Below are 25315 nucleotides of genomic sequence, written 5' to 3' on the forward strand. Positions count from 1 at the left end.
GCGTTGGAGCGGCGCGTTTTCAGTGTTGCTCGATTGCGGCAGCTTCAGCGTTCAGTCATTTTGCGTCAATTAACGCATTGAACAACGCTCTTAAGGCTTCATACGAGATAAAACACATTAAAAACACTGAAAAAAATATTTAGGTGCTGATTTTATTTTTAGTCTACTACACAAAATCACGTGATGCAGAAAAGCGCGCGCTTTTTTCTTTCTGCTGTTCGCGCCTCCGCCATCGTCGTCTGCCATAGAACGCCGCCGGAAAATGGCAATGTTTAGAACTTTGCTGGTTCTAAAACAATTGCAGACTGGAGTTCGCAGGCACTGGGTGCGTCCTGTGTGGCAAAACCGCGCGGAGGAGAGCGAGTACTTCACAGCGGTAAGTCAGGACATGCTGTAGTGTTAGCGCACTGGTTCCATTTTTCCTTGAAACGTTTTCAGATGCAGCTCATGAAGAATGGGGACGAAAGCCTGTTTCATAAATATTACCGAATGTCTCCGGAGATATTCGACATGCTGCACAGCATGGTTGACGAGAAGTTATCTAAACAGTGGCTATGCAGAGACCCTATCTCATCGGGTGAACGGCTTGCCTTGACGCTGCGGTGAGTAATTTAAACATTGTAATTACCCACTGCATGTTATATCACGCTATGTGCAGGCTCCTTTGATTGCAATTCGGCGATGGCATCACAGTTGAGCAGCTTTCTAGTATGTGTGCTTGCGTGCGGCTATGTACTGTATGTCGTAAATTATATATGTCATCTGAATGCATATGAGTATATGTTTACATGCGCATTTGCAGGTACCTCTCGTCAGGCATGCCCATACCGGACGTCGCCATGGCGTTCCGGATTGGAATTGAGACGGCAAGGGAGGCTATACACCTCACTTGCCAGGTGCTATGGGACGTGCTTTCACCTCTGTACATGAAGGTAGGAAATATGTGTAATACATTATTTAGCATGACACAAAAATGCGTTAGGCTGTATTCTCCTGTTTTACTGCACATGTGAAAGATCACTTACTAAAATATAGGCTAATTAACTTTCTTGAATATCTTTACTACGCCACGAATACTTTTTCCTTGTTTGCTGATGCGCCCCGCCGCGGTGGCTCAGTGGTTAGGACGCTCGACTACTGATCCGGAGTTCCCGGGTTCGAACCCGACCGCGGCGGCTGCGTTTTTATGGAGGAAAAACGCTAAGGCGCCCGTGTGCTGTGCGATGTCAGTGCACGTTAAAGATCCCCAGGTGGTCGAAATTATTCCGGAGCCCTCCACTACGGCATCTCTTCTTTTCTTCCTTCACTCCCTCCTTTATCCCTTCCCTTACGGCGCGGTTCAGGTGTCTAACGATATATAAGACAGATACTGTGCCATTTCCTTTCCCCCCAAAACTAATTATTATTATTATTATTATTGCTGATGCCTTGCAGGTTCCTGTTATACTGTGCATGGATATGGTTAGCATTGCTCCAACATCACTTGGCAGGCACACTATGAACCAAAGGTCCACATCACATACTGCAGTAAATGCACCTAACAGAAGTTGTATGATGAATGTCATCAATCATGATGCACTCTATTATGTACTGTAGCAATACAAAACACGTGTCTTATCTTATTACAGCCTCCAACAGAGAGTGAATGGCGTGACATAGCTGCAGGTTTTTGGCACCAGTGGCAATTTCCGAACTGCTTAGGTGCAGTTGATGGCAAGCATGTGAATATAAAGCGGCCGAAAAAGTCTGGAAGTCTCTACTTCAACTACAAGGTATGGCAGTGTTGGCTTTATTTAAGTTGTTACAGTACTGAAGGATCTAACATCTCTGTGATATCATGTGCAATGTAATGCATGCATTACCCGCAGTTGTATATGTCTTTACAGGGCACCTACTCCATTGTATTGATGGCAGTGGTTGACAGCAGGTACCAGTTCAGGCTCATTGATGTCGGTGCACCTGGACGCCTGAGCGACGGAGGAATATTCAAGGATTCCCCTATTGGGAAACGACTTGAAAAGGGAAAGCTGAACTTGCCGAGGGCAGCCCAACTGCCAGGATCAGCTGCAACTTTGCCTCACGTGTTCATCGGCGACGAGGCATTTCAGCTTCGTCCAGATTTTATGCGGCCGCTACCTGGGAGCCGGACGAGCAATGAAGAGGTGATCTTCAATTACCGCCTGAGCCGTGCAAGGTATATACAGCATGGCACAAATTTGCTGCTTCGAGCCTTTCTATATGAATTTTTTTAAACGACAGCAGAAAAGTGCTCTTAAGTAGAGCCAAAAGTTTGGGCGAGTTGGTGAATGTTCACCAATTCGCCTAACTTTCAGCTTTACTTAATCTGATTTCTAGTTCAGTGGGCTCTTTTCCATTTAACAACCTCAACTTTAATGATGCTACAGTCATTACGGCACTCTTCCCTGTGCTTGTAAGGCTGGGATGTTTTCCTGGCATCTTCGCTACTGATTTTGCCCTCCAGAATTGCAGGCTCTCTCGAGTTTTCTCTAATTGATGCTTCTCTGAGTCATCCTGTCCGCCCTTTACATTTTCTTCGCACTATTTTTTACATCATGAAAAGTTTTTTGTCTGCAACGTATAGAAAACAGAAATGAAAATTAACAAAGAGGTATTGGTGTAATTCCTGTCATTTTGGGATGTTGATTGCCTTTGTTTGCATCTATGGTGTGTAGTTTGTCTTCTGTAATGACACAAGTTAAATGTCTATCCAATTGTTTGCGCAGTTTGTTACTGCCAGAGAAGAAGTTTTACTGCAGTACAGAGTGAGTGTACCTGCATGCCTTTCCTGCTGAAACAGTGCTGTATTTTTAAACAAGGAAACTGACTTTTTGTTTTCCAGGAGGTGTGTAGAGAATGCATTTGGCATTCTGGCTTCACGGTGGAAGATTTATGGCCGTACCATCCACCTGCAGCCAAGCAATGCTGATAGCGTAGTAAAAGCAACATGTATATTACACAACTTTTTGAGCGGAATGAGTGCTTCAGAGTCAGAATACTGCCCTGTCGGCTATGCAGACGCTGAGGATGTATTTGGCAATGTTTTGGAGGGAGCGTGGAGAAGTGAGGATCCAGGCCGAACAGGGATGTTTGAGCTGCAAGGCACAAGGGCGCGCAAAAGCTCGCAAGCTGCAGCCAGTGTCCGCAGGAATTTCATCCATTTTTTTTCTAACGAGGGCCAGGTGCCATGGCAATGAAACCTGCCTGGAGTGCAGAGGCCAGTGCGGCAGCAGCTGCCATGAGTGCTGAAGGATAGGCTTCGGTGGCAAAAAAAAAAAGACTCAACTCCATCTTGTGCTCAATGTTAAAAAACAGTGCTTATGATTTTCAAATTTCAAAGGAATGTGATGTTTTTTGTTTTTTTAAGGCTTCCAAATTTTCTCTTTCTCCTATTTGAAACAGTTGTGCTGAAGCATTTTTGATCAAGTCTGTGTAAAGTTCAGTATATTCCGAGTAGATGCCTCAGGCCATTGTTGTCAAATGCTTCGTTTATGAATGCCAATTATAAACTAAAGAAGCTATTGCATTCATCTGTTTTCCCATTACCTTTCAATTGCATGTTAGAGATTTCTGCTATACAGCAATTCCTCACCTCTCTCCTCTATGGCCCTTTCGTGGTCACAATTTCCTGTCCTTTTATCCCATGTAGTGTTCGGTCCCATGTAATTTCGGTCTTTCTGACCTACCGTTATGTTTGCTTTTGTACTTATATATCCCTCATTTCTATAAAGCACTGCCCATGACTTTTCGCTGTCTGCCAGGCGCTGCTGTAAAAGCCCAATGAGGCTTTGGCAGGCCTGAACTTGTAAACTGGCTTTTCTTAGTTCAAAATAAAGTGGTTGATTGATTGATATCAGTCATGTCATTACAGTTATGCTCTCTGAACATCCAGCTGATTTCTGTTGTGGTGGCATTGTTACATCCTACCTCCATCAAAATGCAGCCTGCGGGCTCGATAACAAAATGCCTCGTTTCAGGAAAGCAGCGTTGAAAACGCCAGAGCAGTTATTGTTTAAAGATGGAAACATTTGGACCATTGTCATTTGTATCATTTTAGTATCACAGAACATGGTGATACAGCATGGTGGAAAATAAAATCAATTTCATTTTGATATATCACAGAACATGAAGATACAGCATGGTGGAAAAAAAAAATCACTTTCATTTTCATATATCACAGAACATGAAGATACAGCATGGTGGAAAAAAAATCACTTTCATTTTAATATCACAGAGCATGAAGATGCAGCACGGTGGGAAAAAGTCCCTTTCCAGAAACAAATAACCTGCTGCTTTGAGTACAGAAATAAAAAAAATAAAAACAACTATTCCTGCCTCTTACAGGGCAAGTTTAATGCAGAAGTAACTTATGCCTGTCCTGAGCAAATCACATGTGAGAGAAACTAAAAGGTACAAATTACCTTAACATCACATAACAGAAATGAAAAATAGAAAACTTGCAAGGTTTTCTTGAGTTAACATCACATATGTATTGCATAAAAACCACAATGCAGAAAGTCTTGAGTAAATATCACACGAAGAAGTAAAAATGCACATATAACTTTGGTTCAACTTGAATAAAAACATTTATACAAGTCATGAAAAGCTTTCTGCTTGCATATTTGTACATGTAGGTACTTGAAGCCCGCTGTTTCTGTTGTACAGTACAGCATAATCATGAATTATAAATAGGAAATAAGCTGCAGCTATACAAACATGTTCAGCACTGAGTGGCTTATAATTAGGACCATTTTGACAGTGCTCGTCATTGCTATGAAAGAGTATACAATATAGATTTTATTTGGTTTGTGAGGGTTAACGTCCTAAATCGACTCAGGCTATGAGAGACGCCGTAGTGGAGGCCTCCGGAAATTAGTACAAGCATGTAATACTTACATAGAAAACATTGTTCTGCCTGTAGAATTCGTGACAAAAAGTATAGTACTGTCATGGACATCAGTTAGTTCCACTCGTTTCACATTCCTATATTGCACAGCGCACTCGAAAACTCGCCACGATGTCAGTCTACCTGACTAAAAGCATGAGTTTAAAAATAAGCAGCAGTTGTCAACAACAGCCCACGGTCCACAGTGCTGTACTGCTCTGCTAACCAACCACAGCAGTAAACAAAATCAGCCACAGCCTTTTGTTCCACTTCATTAAGGACAAAATTTCCATAGCCAGGTCTCAGGAGAATGTATACAAGATATGGACAGATGAGATGAAACGTATGTGTAGGGATGGAAGACGGTCTTGTAAAGTAACAATGATGAAACCTTCAGGGAACATGTATTTTTGTGTGCCGATTCCAAATATGCCATTTGATTTCACATGTAACAAGTCCTTGTGCACTTATGAGGCATGGTATGCAAATTTTTTGTGAACAGCTTATAAGAAATTTTGCTACAGATAACTTTCCAATATTCATGCCATTAGTTTTTGGAACATCAAGGAATGCAATATAAGGGTTATATTACCACCCTACCTATCATAAAACCTGATTGACAAGGTTTTTAATTTGCTATTTCAGGAATGGGAATAAAAAATATACTTCACGTTTCTGAAGTGACAACTTCAAAGCTCTATAACTCTAGTTCTTTGGTAGGCAGGATGAAAATTTTACCTTTATTGCATTCTTTGACACAGCCGCCGCAGTGGCTAAGTGGTTATGGTGCTCGGCTGCTGGCCTGAAAGATGCGGGTTCGATCCCAACCGCGGCGGTCGAATTTCGATGGAGGCAAATTCTAGACACCCGTGTACTGTGCGATGTCAATGCACGTTAAAGAACCCCAGGCGGTCGAAATTTCCGGAGCCCTTCACTACGGCGTCCCTCATGGCCAGAGTTGCTTTGGGACGTTAAACCGACATAAACCAAACCATTCCTTGAATATATCTTTAAATGCTGTTGACAAATATTTACATAATATATTGCACAGTGAACAAAATCCTCTTTTACAAGAAATCAAATGGTATATTTGCAGTCATCACACAAAACTGCAGCGTGTTTGCTGAAAATTTGAAGTCGACTTCATCAGTAAAAATTCCACCAGGAGTTATGTTTGCATCTACATGGAGAGAGTGTTAAAAAAAAGTCAGTCTGAGAGCTGCACATACTTCGCTGCTGTCGCAAGCACATCGGCATGCATTTGTACACGCAGCCTTTTTGGGCACTGCCTGACATAGGAAGCAATTAGCATTCCAAAATGCTCAGCCTCATCAGCTTCCTTACCTATTATTTTTGAAAGAGCATTAATTTCATCATCATACACCTGTTTTCGCTTTTCTTTTGTGATGCCGCTAGGGCCAGCAGCACATTCCAATTTCGTAACTAATGGCTGTGGAGTCTGCAACACTGTTGTGGAGCCTGCATCGCTGTCTCCAGCACCAGTGTCCGTGCATGTATCGTCTGCATACATGCTTGCAAAAATCTGCTCTGGTGTTACACTGCCATTGGCACAGTCGTCAGCTGCCAGCGGCTCCAGGTTACCTGAAGTCCTGAAGAGATACGAGGAAGCAAAGGTGCTCAACACTAAAGTAAACAGTGTGCATGCCTTATGCTTCCTGACAGTATGATTTTGTGATGACCAACCGAACAGCTTTTTGATCACAGTAGAGTGATAACTGTCCCAGATCTATAGCTATAGCTGTATCATGCAATATATAGATGCCACTTCTTGACGACTGCAGTGAAAAAGGAACAGGTAGGAAAATGCACATAAAGGCTGTGAGTGATAAAAGCGGCTTACAGATTAATGATGACAAAATGTTTACATCACTGCCCAGCATCTTGTACTTTGAAAAATAAAACTCAGCGTACTTACGGACGGCCAGTGACTGTGTCTCTTAGAAACAGCAGTCGGTCATAAAAAAACCATTTCGTAGCAGCGTCGTCGCCCTCAAAGCAGTCTTCGTCGTCGTCTTCTGCAGGAGCACCACTCCTGGGTGTGGGGTTGCGGGCCTTATACAACCTCCGGAACGTATCCCGTAGGTTCTTCCAGCGGGCCTTCACGTCAGGAACTGCGAAAGTAGATTATACTTATAACCACGCAAGTGTGCGCTAAACAGAGAATGCTTCAAGCATTAATTAGTTAAGCGATGATTACAGTACAAGTCAGACGTTTCATGTGGTTCGGTGCCGTAATTAACGCGCTTGTCCGGCGTCCACGCGCTGTTCTCAGTCATGTTCACGATCCACAAACTAAACTCCAGGCTGTCAAGTTCAATGCCGTGGCCGCGGGCGATAAGCACGCGACTCGCTGAAAAAGCACTCGCATACCATTCACATTTAAACGAAATGCCAGCAGCCGAAATATTCCATATCTTCGCATTCCACTGAGCATCATGAGCCAAACACACTGACAACGTTCCAGTTATGAATATAAATATAGACACGTAATTACGCGGCATCAAAAAAAAAAAAGCCCGTGCGCAAAGCGCACGTGCAAGAAGCGACAATGACAGCGGAAGGTTTGCGACTCACCAGTGGACCCAAGGGTCGCTGCGATGCGGCGCCAGGCGACATTCCTGCGCTGCTGCGATTTATAGTGCGTGTAGGACATATCCCACAGCACCCTTTCCTCCTGGACTTGTTCAATAAGCCTTTCATTAAACTCTTGCATAGCTGCCATGGTGAGGGATGCGTCGGCTGCTGCTCCGCTGAAAGCCCGCCGGAAGAAAAAAAAAACACTTTCGCGTGCAAATCGGATCGGAAGTTACGCACCCGCAAGGCCTACCGTCATTGGCTAGTCTCGCACAGCACTTCCGGGCGATGGGCGAAATTTTCTACAAACCCAGAACCTTGGCGACGCGATGAGCGACAGCGCTTCGGCGGCCCTCGGCCCACCGCGCGATGGCATCGCGCGGCGTGTCGCCGCGAATTTTCGCCTCATGCGGTTACCGCTTAAGAGCGCGCCCGCAGCCTGCGTGCGATGGTAAAAAGGCTTTGCTGTGTGCTTTGACTCGTTTTTGCTGTTGAGTACCACTGTTTACCTCATCCGTCATTTCGAACTGCCTACTGTCCTTTAACCTGCGATACGCAATGTCATCGGCGCCCATTGAATGCCTTGTGACCTGGGAAGGCAGAAAACAGGTTCTCTTCGTCGGTGGAGACCGCAAGAAGTCAGATGTAATCAATGCTGCCATGCTAGCAGATTCATGGGCTTCGTTGCAGTGCGACCGAATAGAGGTGCGTGCATTTTATTTTCATACGATATATTGCTGCTAACAAGGCAGCAATGTGGGCTAGTTGGTTGTACATTTGATTGGGATAACGCGCTACACACAGAAGCGGACACGTTTCAGTTGTCTTTTTTCTTGTGTAGCGCGTTATTCCCATCAAATATTGCTGCTATTTTAATCGCTCGGTGCTTTCGGGGCTCTTCCTCGCGCGCACGCGGTCGCGGTCGTAGTTGGTTATGCGCGCAAGGGCAACATAATATCGTGACTGGTTCACATGCAGGCGACTGAGCGGCGCGTCGCAGCGAAAATTTACAACTTGTTGGAACCTCGCCGCTCTTCGCCTCGACGACTCGCAACAGGTTTTTCCGCCGCGGCGGCAGGATTGGCTAGCATTTTCGCTCGCATGTGAAACAGGCTTTAGGCTGTGTCGAAAATTTGCTTTCTAACCTTGAGACACAGGCGCCAAATGTATTTGGGTCATTCCACGCCAAACGTCCCAGATGTTGCGCTCGACCATCTCCTATTTGTTCGGAAAAATCCATAGAAACTAATTCCAGTGTGCGCAAGCAAAGCTTACATTATTTTTGTCAAAAAAATTTATTGAGCGCAGTTTCAACATTCGAAAAGGTGAGAAGCCAGGCCCTGCTCAATAATTATTAAAAATCCAGATTTTTATAAACCACTGCAGTAATTTTTAAATGACATTTGCACAGATTCTGGCTTTCAATAAGATTCGGAACATACAGTTTTGTATGGCATAAATGCTCCGAATCTGATAAAAAGCCGGAATCTGCAAATGTCGCTTAAAAATTTCTGGAGTGACTACTAAAAATTTGGACTGTTTGTTAACTATTGAGCAGTGTCTGGTTTCTTATCTTTCTGCGCTCACCTACAAATAAATTTTTTTGGCAAAAATAATTTCGTCTTCAATTATGCACATTCGGATGAGTTTCCATGAATTCTTTTGAACAAATCAGATATTGTAGAGCACAGCATCTGAGACGTTTTGCCTAGAATTACCCAATTATTAGAGCATGTATCTTAGTTGTGAGCAAAAGATGAGCCTGCAACAACGATGTCTGTCATGCTGTTAACTGCAGTATATATGATGCTCATCTGGGGTCAGGCATTGTTCAACCTTCAGAATTTGGGCATCTGCAGCCTTTCACTCGTTAGTGTTACTTCTGGAAAAGTTCTGTTAACATGGGTTTTGCCTGTGTTACAAAAGATAATTCATTTTATGCCCAGGACAGTCTTCCAAACAGATGGTAAACTAAAAGGTTTCAGCGTGCCCGCAGTGAAATAATTTGTGTAATTAGTTGTCTTCACTTTCATGTGTTTGTGGCTTCTGATTCACAAGGTAATTTTTGTTGTAGGTCTACAACTCACGTTTCGACACATATGTCGATGTTCCAGAGGGGCACACATTTTCTGATGGAGATAAAATAAACCTCGTTGGCAGTAGCAGCAGTGATGAACAAAACTTGCCACTCGAAACTGGGTGAGTAGGCCAGCTTTAAATGCTAGAACTATTACGTGGTACATTGTAGTAATGCACTTATGTTGCACCAAATTCTGTCCCCTGTCTTCTTTTTTTTTTTAGTACTGATGATGGACCATTGGTGTTGGCTCCCAGTTGTAGTGAGCCAGACAAGCGCCTGTTCACTGTTCAGCAACCGCTGTATGAACTGCCTCCTATTCCACTGGATATCAAGGCAGACACTGAGGGTACAACATTAGGAGAAGTGTCGAGTCGTACGAAAAACCGTATAGTGTCTTGGATCACGGCACATTTGCTGACAATTGACTGGTAAGTATTGCCTAGTATTGTTGCGTGCGCAATTTCTGATGCTACGCCTGCAATGTGCTCACAGGTACCCTGGAAAATTCTACGAGCCTGCGGCCAAGGCTCTTGTTCTGAAGTATCCTGTCCTCAGGGATACGATTGGGACAGGTTATGTAAGTACATGAATCGCCATGCTTGCTTGCTAGTCACTCTAAATGAGGAATTGGTAATATTGGCACACAAAAACACTTTGGAAAATGATGCCTACTATAAATTTTTAAAGTGAACCATCTTCTCAAACAAAAAAAAAATTAGTAAATGCTTTGTGGTTCGTAGATTACAATTTTTTTTTCTGAAAAGCAGAGAGAAATATTCATTTGCGATAAAATGACCGGCGGAGCACAATGCATGCAATGCACAGGTTTGCGTTCATTTCTTCGTCATGTCAGCATTTGTTTTTTCTGCTTTTGCTACATATTTTTCATGCATTTCATGGATTATCTAGCAAGATATATTTCCCTTGCTGCTTTCTTGTCAGGTGGCTCATTTTCTTGAGGTAACCTTATCTTGGATGGTTTTGTTCTCGTGTGCAACGTCACTGCTGTGCATGCTCATGGACAAATTGGCATACCAAAGTGTTCTGTGTAAGTGTATTGTGAGGTGTCAGGTTGCTGCACTTATTCATGAACAAAATTTTCTTGGCCATTGATGGGAAATGCACTACCATAGTTAAAGGGGCTCTGAAACACCTCCCGAGGACAGCACACAAACTCACCCAACCACTGCATTGTGTTTTTATTAGCAATAAAGCCTGACCAAAATAATTCACTTCTACATGCAGCAGAGAATCCACAATCACGCACGAAAGCTGGTAAGCCCTTTCCAGCGAATTTTCCATGCCCGCACCGTACTCTGTCACTTGCACCTGCGTATAGCAGTTGGGAGATGGTTATTGGTTAGATTCTTTCAGACGTCGGGCAGCTATGGCCACGGCCAATAAGCCACGTTGCTCTGGGTAAGGAATCGGAGGAGCGCCTACCTTCCAGCGTGCAAAAAGGGCTGAGAGGAGAGGGAAAAGCGCGAAGATGCTGAAATTAAAATTTTGACTACAGGTAACAGCTTTCGTGAAATGCATTAAAAAAATTCTTGCTGGACATTATTCGTGGTGTGGGGTGCTTTAACATTCCAGGCATATCTCAACTTTATTAGAGCCCCTTTCAGAGCCTCTTAAAAGTGCGGAAGTAAACTTTCTTGTGCCCGTACAGGCGTGCTTGAGGGCCGTCATGCACAAGCATCAATCAAGAGCACTGCGTATTGTTCACAAACATCCTTGAGTCAGGCATTAAGTACAGTGCTAATAATGCACTGGGCAGCAGGTGCGTTCGGATTGCTCATGCATATCTGCTTTGGCTAGAACAAGGCAGTGCTGCTTTTAACTTTTCCTACAGTAAGCACAAGTGGCCACTGCACAGGCATATGTGGAACCTATGCCCTCTTGCATCCCTTTCTCCAAGGCAAATCTGTATTTGTGACTGATGGCTGCTAGGTGGCCATTTCGGTCAGATTGAATTTATAATGCAGTGGCACTGTTTTACAGGATTCATGGACGGTTGCATTTAAGTACAAAATGGGCAATATCCGAAAATCCGTGGACAATGATCCTAATGTTGAAGAGGCGAGGAAGAAGTTTGGAAGGAAGGGGAACTTCCAAGACAAAAGTGGTCTGAAGAAGCAATGCCGCGTGGTAAGTGAAACTACAGCTAAACATTAGTATTTAAAACACTCTGAAAAGTAAAGTATTCGGTTGCGCTGAGTTTGCGAAGGGGAGTTGCATGTTAAAATTTACTGTGATCATTGCACACAAGTGGGCAAGAAAATTATAATAATTGGGCTTTGTAATGAAGTAACAATATTGGCCCCCGTAAAGATCTTTTATAACAAGAAAAAATTTCTACCACCTTATTTTACTAACGAAACAAAAAAAACATAGCCATGAAAGTAATTGGAGGGCTTCAAATCAGTGCAGACCACTAGTTGGGCATGCATCTCTAAATGAAATGAGTAAAGAAAATATAACGAGCAGACCTGACTTAGACTTAAAGTACAATAACGTCAAAGCTGTAAAATAGCTGCATTTGATGCAAGTTGGTGTTTCATGCTTAATTTGAAACCTTGCACAGAAGATAGCAAAAAATAAGAGCCAAACGATGACTGTTATTACAACTACTGAGGTTATACACTCGTGGCCATGTGAACCATGTCATGGAGTACCTTTGCTAGGCTTGAAACACCACCACAATCCTGGCAATGTGTACCTAGGTGGTCACTTGACGTGCTAGTAGGTGTTTCGCCTGTTCCACATATATTTTGCCACCGGTTTGTGGGGCCTGGTATGCCACCTTCCTTACATAGCCTGTATAGGAGGGATTCATTAGCAGTGCAACTGTCCCATTGGCTGTGCTGAGTCTGTTTTAGCAAAAATGTACATGAAATAGAGTTAACAGAACCATTCAGTTTTTAAATGAGCTTTGTGGATTAGAGGTATGCTGGAACATCAGATAAAAAAAACGCATTCTTCCATCATAGTTAATTGCATTTTTGATCAGTATTGGGCATGCGCATATTGAATTTTTTGTCAAGATTCACCACGTTGCAGCTGTATATAATGCGCTACCTTAAGTGGGAAACCGCTTCACTGGCCACCTAGCACCCAGCAAATCGAACAGAGCGTGAATGCTGTTGCGAGCTTGCAACACTTACATGCAGCCTGAGTGCACAGAATGCAAGGTGAACAATTCAGTGCTCGTGTTCGCATCTAGCCAAGTACAGGACTCTTCATATTCTTGCCTATGCCCGCTATGCTGCTTTCCTCTTATTTTGATGGTGATCGCACTTCAAGAGAGCGATATAGCATTCCTTAAGAAAGCTTGTACTGACATCACCCATGGCAGCTGGTCTTTCTTAGTAGTGGCACCAAGGGTGCTTTGCTTTTGCACAATATTGTGGGTTATAAAATATATTTGTGTGTGTGGTAAAAATAACACTTTCTATAAGGTAACGCTAGCTTATCTGTATAGCTTAACTTAGTATTCCCCGTTAGCGTTCTTTGAAGGAGGACCCTTCATTTATATAAGGGCCCCATCAGCCTTTGCACTGGAGTCTATTTAAGAAGTACTTGCTGTTGGGCTAGCTTGTTCATACTATATTTAAATGGCACAAAGGGACAACGACAGGAAAACAAGGGGATGCTCTTCCTGTTCCATTGTCTTCCTGTGTGTGTTCCTTTGCACCATTCAAATGTAGCAAATAGTTTCTCAAAATTAGTTCTATCGAGCCCAGTGGTTGCTCAGTGATCTGTAGGTAATCACTTTTTTGGCACAAATCATACTGCAGCAATGTAACTGCTGATATTCAACAGTCATCGATCTATTTCTGGATTTCTTGAAGGGACCTGCATATGCATGGTTCTGTACTTTGCACACATCAAGCAAAATAAGACAGAAACAAAAACACAAGGTCTTGCAGCACCTTTCAAAAACTCTGGGCGGTTCCCCAAAGCTATCAAGGTCGGAAACTGTGGACTAGGCAGTTAATTACAATAGCTACAAAGGCATGCATTGGAGGTACTCTAGAGAATTAGGCTTTGACTAAAGAAAGAGCACTTCATAAAGCTCAATACAAAAGCTGCTCAGTGCTGACAAGACAGACTGATATCCAGTTGTAAAGTTTTGCCGAGGTCATAGATCATAATCAGGATTTTAGAAGAGCAGGTCTGTGTTAACTAAATTATGCTAGGCCTTACTCCTGATATTGTGCTCAACCGTATTTATGTTTTCAATATTTTCGTTGCAAGCCAAGAGACACCTTGGAAACTACAGTAGAAGAAGTTGATGGAGTCGTAGCTGCTCATGTAGACTTCATGGCAAAGGAAATGAAGCGGTGCAATCCAGATATACAAAAATTGAAAGTTTCCATGCAGACAACTCTCTCCTCAAGGAGAAAATGGATAAAAATAAACAGTCCATTAACGGAGGAATTGCTGGACAAGTATCCAGCCCTGACACTTCGGGAAATGGTAAGCTTCAAAAAAGTTGAGCATCAGGCTGGTTTACTGAAAAGGTTTTCAACAAGCAGTAATACTCATTCCATCCTTCAGGTTTCAGAGACATGAAAAATACAACCAGCTGCTGTAAGAGGCTAAATAAATTGAGAAAGCATTAGATTCAGTTGAAACATAAGCAGTGCTTGCACTAACCAGGATGTGGAGATAAATTGTAGAAGGTTGCATTTTTGAAAACAAAACAAAATGAGCAGGGAGGGGGAGTGTACAGTGCACTGTACACAGGTGTCTTGCATATCAGGGGAGGCGAAACAAGACGCATGTGTACTGCGTGTTGTCTGTGCATGTTAACGAATCCCAGTTGGTTGAAATTATCCAGAGCCTTCCACTATGGCGCGCCCCTTATACCCGAGTTGCTTCTGGACATTAAACTCTCATAAACCAGTCACCATATTTAGCAGTTCTGCTGAATGGTGGAGCAGTGGAAATGCATTGTCATATGAACTTTAATGGTCATCTTGCTACGACACTTCCCCCACGCCTGTTTTCACACACTTAAAGAGCACGTATCGTACACACTGGGGGCAGAAGCAAAAAATCACAGGCACTGCATGGTTATTTCACTGAAATTTGTCACACAAAGCAATCGGTGTTTATAGAGTTTTTCATTACATAAAAGCATGTTGATGGAGACACTGCATTACAATTTTCATTGATTCTCCCTGCCATTAATTCTGATACATAATTATGATGGGCATTTCCTCCAATCTCGTGAAATCTAAATTAACGAGGTGTTACTGTGTTTGGTTATCGGGTGTCCACTGTTGGCAAAGGACAATGGTCACACAGTCAGTGGGAGACTCCTTTATTCTGCAGTGGGCATAGTTTGATGATTATAATGCTGTGTTAGTGTTGTGATGGTGATGTATTATTACAGTGACTAAATATCCCAGTGTTGAATTTTGTAGCACCGGGTTTTATTTGATTAGGTTCTCTCTCTGCTTGCTTTGAATTGTCAATCCGTTGAGACTGTACTGTTTACTTGTGGCTACGTTTTCATTCATAATTTTCAGATTCACCAGGAGTTCATGGAAATCTGCAAGGTTGACTTCGAACGAAAGTTACTTGGCTTCATAAATGGTCATGGACAAAGATTGTTCAGCATCCTTAAAACATCACGCACAGCACAAAAAATTTTCAGCGAGGTACAAAAGGCAATTGCTGACAGTGAAGGTGACGCAAAGAAATGTACGTTTTGAGAAATTGTTTATTCATTCTAATTTCATGCATTTTATTTTCTTGTTTCTGTAATTGTCCGCTTCTACGAATTTCCTTTTCCTTGCGCACAGATTGCTTTGCTGTTGGCGTACTTCAACTCCTACCACACTTGGTGAAAGAGGAGGCATTCTACCTAAGAGGACCGGTAAGATTTTACTTGATTTCCTGTTTGGTTTTTGGCTTGCTTGAAAGTGCCTTGTTTTCTATAAATTCCATTTGATTACAGGACAGCTACCCTTGCATTGTCATGAATGACAAGCCGCATACTGCAACAAATGTATGTGCAACATTCGAAAACATGAAAGTGGAAGCAATAGATGTGATAAGTGGATTCGCCACAGTCATGGAAATATATTGGGTCATGAACATCGAATACTCCAAAAAAAACAAGAACACCTTTGCTGTTTTAGAGCATTTCTGTGGCCTAAAATCAAAGCCCCTGAAGCCAGTCACGCTGCGGGCGATTGCTTTGCTGGAAAAAGCCAATTAAGCCATTCCAGCAAGAAATAAACATTGCATCGTTTCAAGACAATTTGTTTGTCTGGTTCTTTTTGGAGCAGCCATATAAGCCCACTGCTTCATATTGCTTGTAACTTTTGTTAGCCAACATTCAGGCTGGTGGTTGCCTCATCAACAACAAAGCAGAACTGCTTGCAAAAGGTGGTTGCGATCACTACTATCCAGGGTATAGTAAGTATTCCTAAAATTAGTTCCCGATACTACCTCCAGAGGTAGTAAATGCCACTATAGGTAGTTGCCGTTACTACATTAAAGGTAGCTCTACTTACTACCTCCAGAGGTAGTAAATGCCACTATGGGTAGTTGCCGTTACTACATTAAAGGTAGCTCTACTTACTACTCCAAGGGTAGTACCTGTTACTTAAGGTAGTACCTGTTACTACCTCCAGAGGTAGTAAATGCCACTATAGGTAGTTGTGGTTACTACATTAAAGGTAGCTATACTTGCTACCCCAAGGGTAGTAACTGTTACATAGGGTAGTTCCTGTTACTACCTCTCTGGAGGTAGTAACAACCACTACCTTGCAGTTACTACCTACAGGTACTACCTAGGTAGTAACATATGTGACAAGCAGTTACTACCCTAAAAGTTAGTAACTGCTACTACCTTTTTTTTTTAGAGTGTAGCATCTAAGCGATGATATCCCCAGCTGCTATGCATGGCGTTAAATTCTCCGTCAACAGTAACGCGATCCTGGGGATATATCCTTGAGAAGTGTTCCAAAAAGATAGATCCACTCGATATGTCGAAGTTCCGAACGGTCTGGCAGAAAACCGAAAAAATCAATTAAGGCTTCCTTGTCACCATCTATGGTAAGGCGCACTCTCTCCACCTCCTGCGTCTGCGTGCACCACGCGGAAGTATTAAGCTTGGTGTTGGCAGCGCGCGAGGGAACAAGAACGCATGCCTGTCCATTGGCTACTGGATCCGTAGATCGCGATCCTGGCCCGGGACGTCAGTGCTCTATGGAATTGGTGCAGTAAGATTTGTACCCTATTAGATAGGGCCTATTAGTGTCAGTCTCTTGAAGTAGGATAGCTAGAGGAGGCGTCGGCGTAATGGACAGTCTCCTCTGAAGTTCTTGTTTGCGACGGATTTCGCGGCAGTCCCACTGAGAGAACCATATAGGAGAGTCCGAAGCAAAAATATCATGAAATTTCGTGCTAATACCCGCCATTATTAAATTTGAAGGAGCGCGAAAGTGAAGATGATATGTGCCCGATTCCGGGCTCTTGAATCAGAGGAGCCTGTGGCATTCCTTGGAGTGGAAGCATACGCTTGATCACCTCGGCAGTGACCAGTTCGATAATGTGCTTGAGCTGGTCTTCATCTAGGTGCACTGTGCGCTTGAGCTCATTCGCAAGATGCGTTTCTGCGTCGTGTTATGTAGAACGGAGAGTAGGAGCATAAGCCCGATGTATGCATTCTTGCTTTGGTGCCGTCGCGGGCTGCTCGAAAGTTGTTAGGGATGAAAGAACGGCATCCCTGAGACTAATGCCCTCAGATTGTGTGGAGCGCTTTTGTGCGCCTTGTCTTTTAGTTTTATGTTCTCTGCCTCGTGTTTTTGGTAACGGCTGACTTTGTATTTGGGGGAAGTCCTCACTGACAAGCACAAATGGCTCTGAGGCTGGTTGCCGTGTGCTGGCAGGGCTCTCAATTGTGCCCAGTCAACAACAACGTTTGGTTGCCACGTAGAAGCTCGGCTTGTTGCTTGCGCTCCTTTCGTCGTGACACTCGGATACAGCGGGAAGTGCTGTTCCTCAGGGTTTTGGTAGCCTGTCGCCGAGCAGGGCACTTCGGATCTGTGGCTATGTGGTGACCTTTGCAACTTCGGCATAGTGTTCCTGTCGGACAGACCTCGAGGTTGCCACTTGCGCGGCGACCGCGGAACGAGCATCGACGTTGGTCGACTAGTGGACGCGGATTTGTCCTGTGCCCGATTTTGTGACCGGTCTCACAAATTACAGATTTCGGGTGATAAGGCGCTACCGGTAGGAGTATATATGCTCTATAGATTAATTTTGCGGGGAAGTCTGGAGCTCTGAAACGCGATGACGGCTGCTCTGTTCTTGCCCATGGGCCAGGAGTTACTCATATTGCATTAGCAGCACGTGAGGTTGGCCCTAAGCTGTTGGCTTGTTAACCCGGTGGCACGGTATATGGCACCGCGGATCTGGCCGAGGCGAATGGTTTCATAAACCTGCATAGAAGGCGCCTTTCCAGAAATTAAGAGACACTGTAGACCAAGAAGCTATGATCCCTGTCATGCGTATGCGATATGTCGACTGCAAACTGATTGCTTCTTTGAAGAGGCCGTACTTGAAGGCCTGAGGGAAAATGAATCTTTTGAAGCTCATCGGCAATGGCTCCGTGCAGCCAGTGTGCGAAGTTGTCCAGGAGAAGTTAGCTTAAATATCACAGCGCATTTAACACTGACTGGATCGGCAGCCGTAGCTTTGTTCTTTCGTTTAACAGGCTGCCAATAATCCTCCTCAGAAAGGTCGTTATCAGCACAGTGATTGATTCTGCCTAATGTGGTGACCGTGGGCGCCGAGGCAGAGCCCCGCGATCGAAAATGAGCACCCGCGTAGCGAGCATTTATAGCTGTCTACGAGCGGCAAAGTTTTAAGCCGTGTCGTTTGTTCTTCAAAGCCAGCGTTTTCTTGAGCGATCTGGGAAGTGCCTAACCCCATCATAGGTTGGTTGGCAAATTTCGAAAACCTAGAAGTACAAGATCCTACCTGACAAGGGTTAGTTCCAGGCATGTTTTCCGTGCAAAGAACAGAGAGGAGATTGGACACAGGTATCGCCGCAGTCACTTGGCTGGAATCTTCATCCGTCATGCTTGCGTCGCCGTCAAGCAGAGCGATAGATTGCGCCGCGTTATCTGTGCCGCTGCAGAGCGATGTTGGCGCGGCGAAGTTGCCGGGGCTGTCCTGGGGTCATTGTTGGCGGCCTCGGCGGTAGGCGTATCTGAGATCGTTTCCTGGGGTAGTCTTCGAAACGGAAGCGTTAAACTGTTGACCACGGGTGGCGAAGAACATGGTGGTGGCCCATTCATTTTTGGGTGTGTAGTTAAAATAAGCCTACACCGTGTTTGCGGAAGACAGCTGGGTCCGGCTGATAAATTCGTCTTGACGGATTTCACGTCACAGCGCTAACAGACAGGCCGGACTTTGCATGTGTTTGCCTTCGCCTCTCTCGTCCAGTCTGTTAGCGCTGTGACGTCGTACCCGTCAATACCATCATTCCATGCTGTCTTCGAATGATGTCAGTTAGCACCACGATAGTTGTCGGCTGGCAGTAGTACGGGACACTGAGGAGCCAAAGCTCCTCCTGCTTGTCTTTGCACGCACATCGAAAATAGCGCTTCTGCTGCTATCTTGTCTGCGCCGCCTTTGGCTCAGCCGAGCGGCCGCAGATTTCCAGACTACCATGCCGGAACCAATTGTACCGCCGCCCCAAGTGAGTGAAGTTTTTTTCCCTAGCCACCAACAGCGTGTCGAACATTTTTGTCGTTTGATATGGTAGGATTTTCGCTTTTTTGGGTGCCTTCACTATGTGTTCTTACACTAGTTCTTCGAAACAGTAGCAGGTGTAATGTATACTTCAGCGCCACCGAAAGCTTTGGAGCATGAATTAATCTGCAGCGTCGCTCAGTGCAAAACAGCAGGTGGTTGAAACTAATACATCTTTACTACGGCGCCGCAGCTGCAGGCACCGTGTAAAAGGCACAGGTGTAGCTCTGGCGCAGAAAAAGGCAATAATTTTCCCATGCCGCTCCAATCATTATGCGACTGGAGCCAGCGCTTGAGCGTCAAAATCTCGTCTTGCGAGCTACTATGCAATGCAGCATTTTATGCTCTCAGGGTGCACATCGATATTGCTTCATGGGCCAAGTGTTCCTTTTCTGCATTTTTCTTTGAGTGAAGCGCGCAGAAGGTATTCACACAACACAAAGGACGGCACATACACACCAGTGCCAGTGTACAACGTTGCTTCCTTTGCTGTGTGCGCTTAACTCAAAGGAAGATGAAGTTCCCAGTATCCGAAATGTGCGCTCTTGCCACGAAGGAACACATGAGAAAGAGGTTAGTGGCTGCGTTGCGCGATATTTTCTTCGTGGTTATCCAGTTCTATAGCAGTTCTAGCTTCACTCGTGTCGTTGAAGCGGATTATACTGCGCACACGCTTTGAATACGCTGACAGCGGATTGGCAGCTTTAGGCCAATGGGCTACTCTATCCTCCCGCCGTCCTCCGTTGCTTGAGCGGTTATGCTTGCTATAAAGATAACCTGCTGAAAATAGCGCTGGATGACACTGGGCCCACATACCGTGACGCAACAGCGCGGCGGAGCAGTGGCACAGCGGCAGAAGTATTAAGTGCTCGCACTCGCAAGGGTTTCCTCTGCGTTGGGCGGCCGAGATCCCTGAAGGGCGATACTTCGGAAAGCGGTTATTTATTTATTTATTTCTGCGATATCAATGTAGTTCCCGTTCTACAGAAAATCCAGCATCGGATTTAGAGCGCAAAAGCAGATGGCCCACCTTCTACCTAGGTCACGTGACCTTGTGACGTCACCACCTGCCCACCATGACAGGTAGTTAATACCGGTCGGGCGGTCGGGAGTGGTTGCTGGCAAAGAACAACATGGGTATCAACAGAACCACCGGTGATGCTTTCAGTCGCAGTCGTGACCTAGTGGTCTGTGCCTCCGCTTCGGCTGCGGAAGGTGGTTGGTTCGAAACCCACCGCCGGCCACCCACCGGTAAAAATGGGTACAAGCCACCACCGGCGCGGCGACCGGTTTCTTCAGGGATGTGTGCTTGGAGGAGGCTCTACAAACCCCGCTGCGCCCTTTTGGGTGGTGGTGGTAGTGGTTTTTTTCATTAAAATAATAGTAAAAAGGAAGGAGAAGATTTTTTCTAGCCCGGCATCTGCCATCGATTGAAGCACCTGAGCTGGGGCAGCGGAAATAAAGAATAGCAGTCATAATAGAGAAATGAAATGAAAGAGGTGAGGGGACAGGAAGAGAGGATGGGGGAGAAGTAGTATACACAAACTATTTACACAATAAGAAATGTGTACAGGTAGTGCGCGTCATTAGTTCATGTTGGAGGAATTAAATCACACACGGCCACAGCACTGTGTTGGCTACAACTGGAGTGGGGCGTCCAGTTATTAATAGTTCAACGTAGAACTCGCGGAGCGTTCGGTCACTGAGTGTAACTACCTGACGGAGAACAGACGGGACGTCGGGTGCAAACCCAGTTTCGAACACTCAGCCTGCAAAGGTGGTTCGTGTTTCACTGCAAAGTGAAGAGTTTGACTCAAAGCTTATACGCTCTAACCAGCGTCAAGTTCAACACTGCTGTAAGCGATGCTTTGTCAGAAGCGTCAACTTGAGTATCACTGCGGTCTTGGGCATGTCCGGTTTTTCCGGCTGTGTGTCCGGAGTCGTCCGTGACTCAGCAGATCCTATCTATCGCGATGAATTCGCAACGCAATTCGATGCTTTCATGACGTTAAGTCATCTCAGTTCGGGACATATATATACTCACCGCAGTGGGCGACCCTACTTATAGGTTGTCGCTTCGGAGCTCTAGTGCAGAATGGAGGAAAGCCCAGAATCTCCACTAGTTGTAAAGTGGATTTTATTCCGTGGGTTGGTTGGTAGAACGGCGGTACCGGTACCAACCAGACGTCACTCGGGCTACTAGCTCGTCTTCGTCTGCCTCGTTTCTGGGCCCCATGGACTGACGCCGGTCTATTCCATTACACACGAATAAGTTATTTTGAGCTTTCTAGATTTAAGTAGTTGGACTCTTATTAAGAATGTCCCGTTATAGTGTCGCAATTTGGAGTGAGAGAGACCAGTTCAAGTGTGTACTGATGTAGATGCCGAGGTATTATTGACAACCTATCTTAAAGGAATGTTACTGTTGTATTACGGTGGCGGAGTGATAGTTTTGCGGACACATCCATGAATTTTTCTTTTTTAGCGCTCTGCTGCAAGTTTCAACCACACAAGGTGATTGGGCATAGCGTTGTCGAAGCCTTGACTGAAACTTTAGCTTGATGTGTGCTTGGACAAATATTAACTACCACATTTTAAGGCTCATAATTGTTAGTGCGTGATGTTGCACTACTGAGCCTAATGATAAATGAAAGTAGTAACGCAACCTACGCAATCCAGACATTTCGTACTGACATCCTTGAATCCAAGCTAGGCTAAGCAAATCAGGGTACTTTTTTTTCTGAAAACGCGGGACCTAATTACACATCTGCAGCGTCTTTGCACGTTACTCAGTGTGTGCTTATCATCCTTTATCACGATCTTAACACCAACTTCTCATAGTGAACGTGCAGCGCCTATGAATGTAGCTTCCCCTTCGCACAACGTTCTCTTCACTAAGTGCTCGCCACGCACACTTGCCAACATAATAATAATAATAATAATAATAATAATAATAATAATAATAATAATAATAATAATAATAATAATAATAATAATAATAATAATAATAATAATAATAATTGGTTTTGGGGGAAGGAAATGGTGCAGTATCTGTCTCATATATCGTTGGACTCCTGAAACGCGCCGTATGGGTACCAACAGCCACAAATTTCAGTTTTACGATACCTTCGCGAACGCGAGGAACAATGGAGAAAACAAGCTGTGATTCTTATGTTGTCTCCTCAGGTTCCACGCCGAACTATCAACGCTGCTTCCATCGAGTTCAGCCGACTGCTCCACGAAACGGACGCCAGCGTGTTCGACTCCCCGGAGAGCGCACTGAAGATCTTCCAACGCGGCGACGAGCTGTTCCGCGGCACCAACGATGACGTCCCTCCGCTTACGGCCCCTTGTAACGGCGACGGCGAACGCACTCGGTGCTGGGCACTCAACTACCAGCGAATGTTGAACCGGATGTTGAACGAACGTGGTGTCGAATTGTTCGAGATGCAGGAGAGCGCGCTTCTGTGCCAAACTATAAGCTGCACCGACGTTCCCCAAGGTACTGACGATGCTATGATCCCCACTGTTCTCTTGTGGTTACTTCGCCAGCATCAGTGCATTCGAAGCGTCATCGTGAATGCGTCTATTATGGCGCCTCACCCCCTCAAGAAGTTTTGGAGCCTCCTGCTACTAAGCGAATTAGTTAAGAGTGTCGAGCTTCGGGATGTCGAGGAAAACAGTTTCTCCATTCACCGCGTGTTCCATGAACACGCGGAACGACTAACCGTACTAGTCCTGATGGGTTTCAACCTGTCTGTGGCGGACGCAACTCACCTTGCAGCTCTCGTGGCCCGCAACAAAGGTCTGAAGAAGTTAGCTCTCGTGGACCTTTACATAGACGCAGCCTCGATGGAGGAGATTGTCGCTAGCATCGATGGTCACGATGGACTCGACGAGTTAGAATTGACGGCTCTTCGAAGGACGGCTGACGGCAAAAGTATTGCCCGCTTGCTCGAAGCTCACATCACGAAACTTCGCTTAGGTGTGGAATGTGACTGGGAACCGTTCTTGGATGCTCTTGTAACAAACATCGATCTGGTTGAACTTGCGATTGTTTCCCGCTCCACACTGGCTTTCTCCCTGCATCGCCTTGTGCGTGCTGTGAGCATTAGCGAGACTCTGGAGAGCCTCGAGCTTGATTTAGACACTTCCTGGGCGATAGACGACGACCGGATCTGGGAAGAACTTGCAGCCATTGTGGGGCAAGCACGCGCTCTACGGATGCTTCGAATCACGGTGTCCAATATGACGAATGTCGCTCTGGAACTCTTGAAGAATGAGATTGCGAGAAACCAGTGTCTTCGGGACCTTCACTTTCATAGGTGCCAGATCTCTTGCCATGGTGCTATGGAACTGTTGGGGGGCCTAAGGTGTAACTCGACGCTACAGTTATTGGACCTCGCGGAACTAAGCGGAAGGGAAGGCGAGTATCGAGAGCTGCTACAGTTTATGGGCGACAACAGATTGTGTGACAGGGTCTCAGTCTGCTATATGGGCTGTCAGGCTTGGTTGCTAGGAAAAGCCATCACAAACAATGGCGTTCGATTCCGAAATTTTAAATTCTGTTGCGCCTACGGCCCGGAAGCGGACATCGTCTTCGGGGTTCTTCCTTGCCTCAAGGACACCTTGACCGAACTGTCTATCGACTGTAACGAAGTTATGTGTGATACAGGCACCCAGGCTCTAGCCAAACTGTTCAGAGACAGCTTGATTTTAGAGAACGTCAAGCTCGACTTTCGTTCAACTCCGGACACATCACTGGTTTTGCTCCAGGGTCTTGCAGAGTCTCGCTCAGTCTCGTCTCTGACCCGGAGTGGTTGGATGATCGGCGGGACGGACGATGTCGTGCCCATTGCTTTTGAAGACTTACTCCGCGTCAACTCAAGTATCGTGCAACTGACTGTCGTGCAAGGAGACTTGGGCGAGCTGAAAGTGTTCCTGAAACGCCTGGCAGCGGGCCTGGCCGAGAATCATAGCATCTCTGAATTGATCATTTTGCACGGCCCAGATTGTCTCGAAGTGTGTGACGCGACCATAAAGCAATCGCTCCGCGTGAACCGTACGATGGCCTGCTTGGCGGCTGACTTGCTTCTGGGCGCGAAGCTCAGCAGAGCAGCTGCCTATTCGCTTAGGTGTGTAATTTCGTGCAATTCAATGAAGACGATTCTGCGTTCCCATACCAGCCTAAGTGACGATGTCATCAATGAGAAACTTGTGGGAACCCTTTCTGCTATTCGGAGCGAACTTTTGCAGGTGGAGCGCCTGTACAAGTCCGAGGCCCGCCGCTATAAGCCACCTCATTATAGCGAGGGCCAGCACTACGACTTCGAGGTTGAGCTCCTCAGTGATATAGAGAAATATTTGAACTTATGGAATGTTTCTCTTAGCGAGTGACAGTCTGAACTCTGCTGCATGCTCGAAGGATACGTTCGTGAACACTTCACTGCGTACGCTACTCTCCTTGTACCTCTTTGCCTGATTTTTATACCTGTGTATTCTTCTGTGCTATGGCCATTTCCCTTTTAAACACGGACAAGTGGCCTATATCTTTTCGCCCGCCATTGTCCTGCGACTTTGACAGCAAGTAAAATTATGAAGATTTTCCTTTTGGTGCGATTTTCACTTTGGCGAACCACAAAACTTACCAGACGTTTCAAGGAAGCCCACCACTAATTTTAAAAATAGGGTTTTGAGGTAAAGAGATGCTTTTTGCGGCGTAGTAATACCACTGTTGGCGGACCTCAGAAACCAATAAAATTATGCTAACTTATAAAGTGATTAACTAAATTCTTAATTACCAATAACTATTATCGAAAAGCGCCTGATTTCAACGAGATTTGTAGGCGACCGTTGGTAATAGCCATATTACATTTTACAATTTCGCAAACGCGATTATCCTTGCCGCTGTGGCTCAACTAATTTGTGCCATTTCTCGCGCCATTCCAAAACAGCGC

General features: G+C 45.1%; 5 protein-coding genes across 5 annotated transcripts; 4 read left to right on the plus strand and 1 right to left on the minus strand.

Annotated features, from left to right (window-relative positions):
- Positions 1-229: 229 nt before the first annotated feature.
- LOC144132820 (uncharacterized) lies at positions 230-2253 on the plus strand. The gene is made up of 5 exons (XM_077665486.1): positions 230-376; positions 439-602; positions 803-932; positions 1629-1772; positions 1887-2253. The coding sequence occupies exons 1-5, from the start codon at positions 263-265 to the stop codon at positions 2250-2252; spliced, it is 918 nt and encodes a 305-aa protein (XP_077521612.1). The 5' UTR covers positions 230-262; the 3' UTR covers position 2253.
- A 3851-nt stretch (positions 2254-6104) lies between these two features.
- LOC144132822 (transcription factor Adf-1-like) lies at positions 6105-7877 on the minus strand. Its single transcript, XM_077665502.1, has 2 exons — positions 7499-7877; positions 6105-7035 (listed from the first exon to the last, which is right to left on the minus strand). Exons 1-2 carry the CDS (start codon positions 7644-7646, stop codon positions 6836-6838), a joined length of 348 nt encoding a protein of 115 aa, XP_077521628.1. The 5' UTR covers positions 7647-7877; the 3' UTR covers positions 6105-6835.
- Positions 7878-8056: 179 nt separating this feature from the next.
- LOC144132830 (uncharacterized) lies at positions 8057-10173 on the plus strand. The gene is made up of 4 exons (XM_077665514.1): positions 8057-8203; positions 9573-9697; positions 9800-10006; positions 10071-10173. The coding sequence occupies exons 1-4, from the start codon at positions 8057-8059 to the stop codon at positions 10165-10167; spliced, it is 576 nt and encodes a 191-aa protein (XP_077521640.1). The 3' UTR covers positions 10168-10173.
- Positions 10174-14016: 3843 nt separating this feature from the next.
- On the plus strand, positions 14017-15810 carry LOC144095684 (uncharacterized). The gene is made up of 4 exons (XM_077629358.1): positions 14017-14057; positions 15116-15290; positions 15392-15465; positions 15547-15810. The coding sequence occupies exons 1-4, from the start codon at positions 14055-14057 to the stop codon at positions 15808-15810; spliced, it is 516 nt and encodes a 171-aa protein (XP_077485484.1). The 5' UTR covers positions 14017-14054.
- Positions 15811-19030: 3220 nt separating this feature from the next.
- Positions 19031-24755, plus strand: LOC144095831 (uncharacterized). The gene is made up of 3 exons (XM_077629363.1): positions 19031-19305; positions 22545-23558; positions 24615-24755. The coding sequence occupies exons 1-3, from the start codon at positions 19276-19278 to the stop codon at positions 24753-24755; spliced, it is 1185 nt and encodes a 394-aa protein (XP_077485489.1). The 5' UTR covers positions 19031-19275.
- Positions 24756-25315: the final 560 nt, after the last annotated feature.

The sequence above is a fragment of the Amblyomma americanum genome, chromosome 1, assembly GCF_052857255.1.
Source record: "Amblyomma americanum isolate KBUSLIRL-KWMA chromosome 1, ASM5285725v1, whole genome shotgun sequence".
In the NCBI taxonomy this organism is placed as follows: domain Eukaryota; kingdom Metazoa; phylum Arthropoda; class Arachnida; order Ixodida; family Ixodidae; genus Amblyomma; species Amblyomma americanum.

Bases quoted from the DNA above. Each gene is read 5' to 3' on its own strand.
- LOC144132820 (XM_077665486.1), top strand. From the start codon at position 263: ATGGCAATGTTTAGAACTTTGCTGGTTCTAAAACAATTGCAGACTGGA. The intron at 603-802 runs GTGAGTAATTTA...GCGCATTTGCAG, and splicing joins CGGCTTGCCTTGACGCTGCG to GTACCTCTCGTCAGGCATGC. The intron at 933-1,628 runs GTAGGAAATATG...ATCTTATTACAG, and splicing joins TTTCACCTCTGTACATGAAG to CCTCCAACAGAGAGTGAATG.
- LOC144132822 (XM_077665502.1), bottom strand. From the start codon at position 7,646: ATGGCAGCTATGCAAGAGTTTAATGAAAGGCTTATTGAACAAGTCCAG. The intron at 7,036-7,498 runs GTGAGTCGCAAA...CTACTTTCGCAG, and splicing joins AGCGACCCTTGGGTCCACTG to TTCCTGACGTGAAGGCCCGC.
- LOC144132830 (XM_077665514.1), top strand. From the start codon at position 8,057: ATGTCATCGGCGCCCATTGAATGCCTTGTGACCTGGGAAGGCAGAAAA. The intron at 8,204-9,572 runs GTGCGTGCATTT...TTTTTGTTGTAG, and splicing joins TGCAGTGCGACCGAATAGAG to GTCTACAACTCACGTTTCGA. The intron at 9,698-9,799 runs GTGAGTAGGCCA...TTTTTTTTTTAG, and splicing joins AACTTGCCACTCGAAACTGG to TACTGATGATGGACCATTGG.
- LOC144095684 (XM_077629358.1), top strand. The intron at 15,291-15,391 runs GTACGTTTTGAG...CCTTGCGCACAG, and splicing joins TGAAGGTGACGCAAAGAAAT to ATTGCTTTGCTGTTGGCGTA. The intron at 15,466-15,546 runs GTAAGATTTTAC...ATTTGATTACAG, and splicing joins CATTCTACCTAAGAGGACCG to GACAGCTACCCTTGCATTGT.
- LOC144095831 (XM_077629363.1), top strand. From the start codon at position 19,276: ATGCCGGAACCAATTGTACCGCCGCCCCAA. The intron at 19,306-22,544 runs GTGAGTGAAGTT...TTGTCTCCTCAG, and splicing joins CAATTGTACCGCCGCCCCAA to GTTCCACGCCGAACTATCAA. The intron at 23,559-24,614 runs GTGGGGCAAGCA...GAACTTTTGCAG, and splicing joins GGGAAGAACTTGCAGCCATT to GTGGAGCGCCTGTACAAGTC.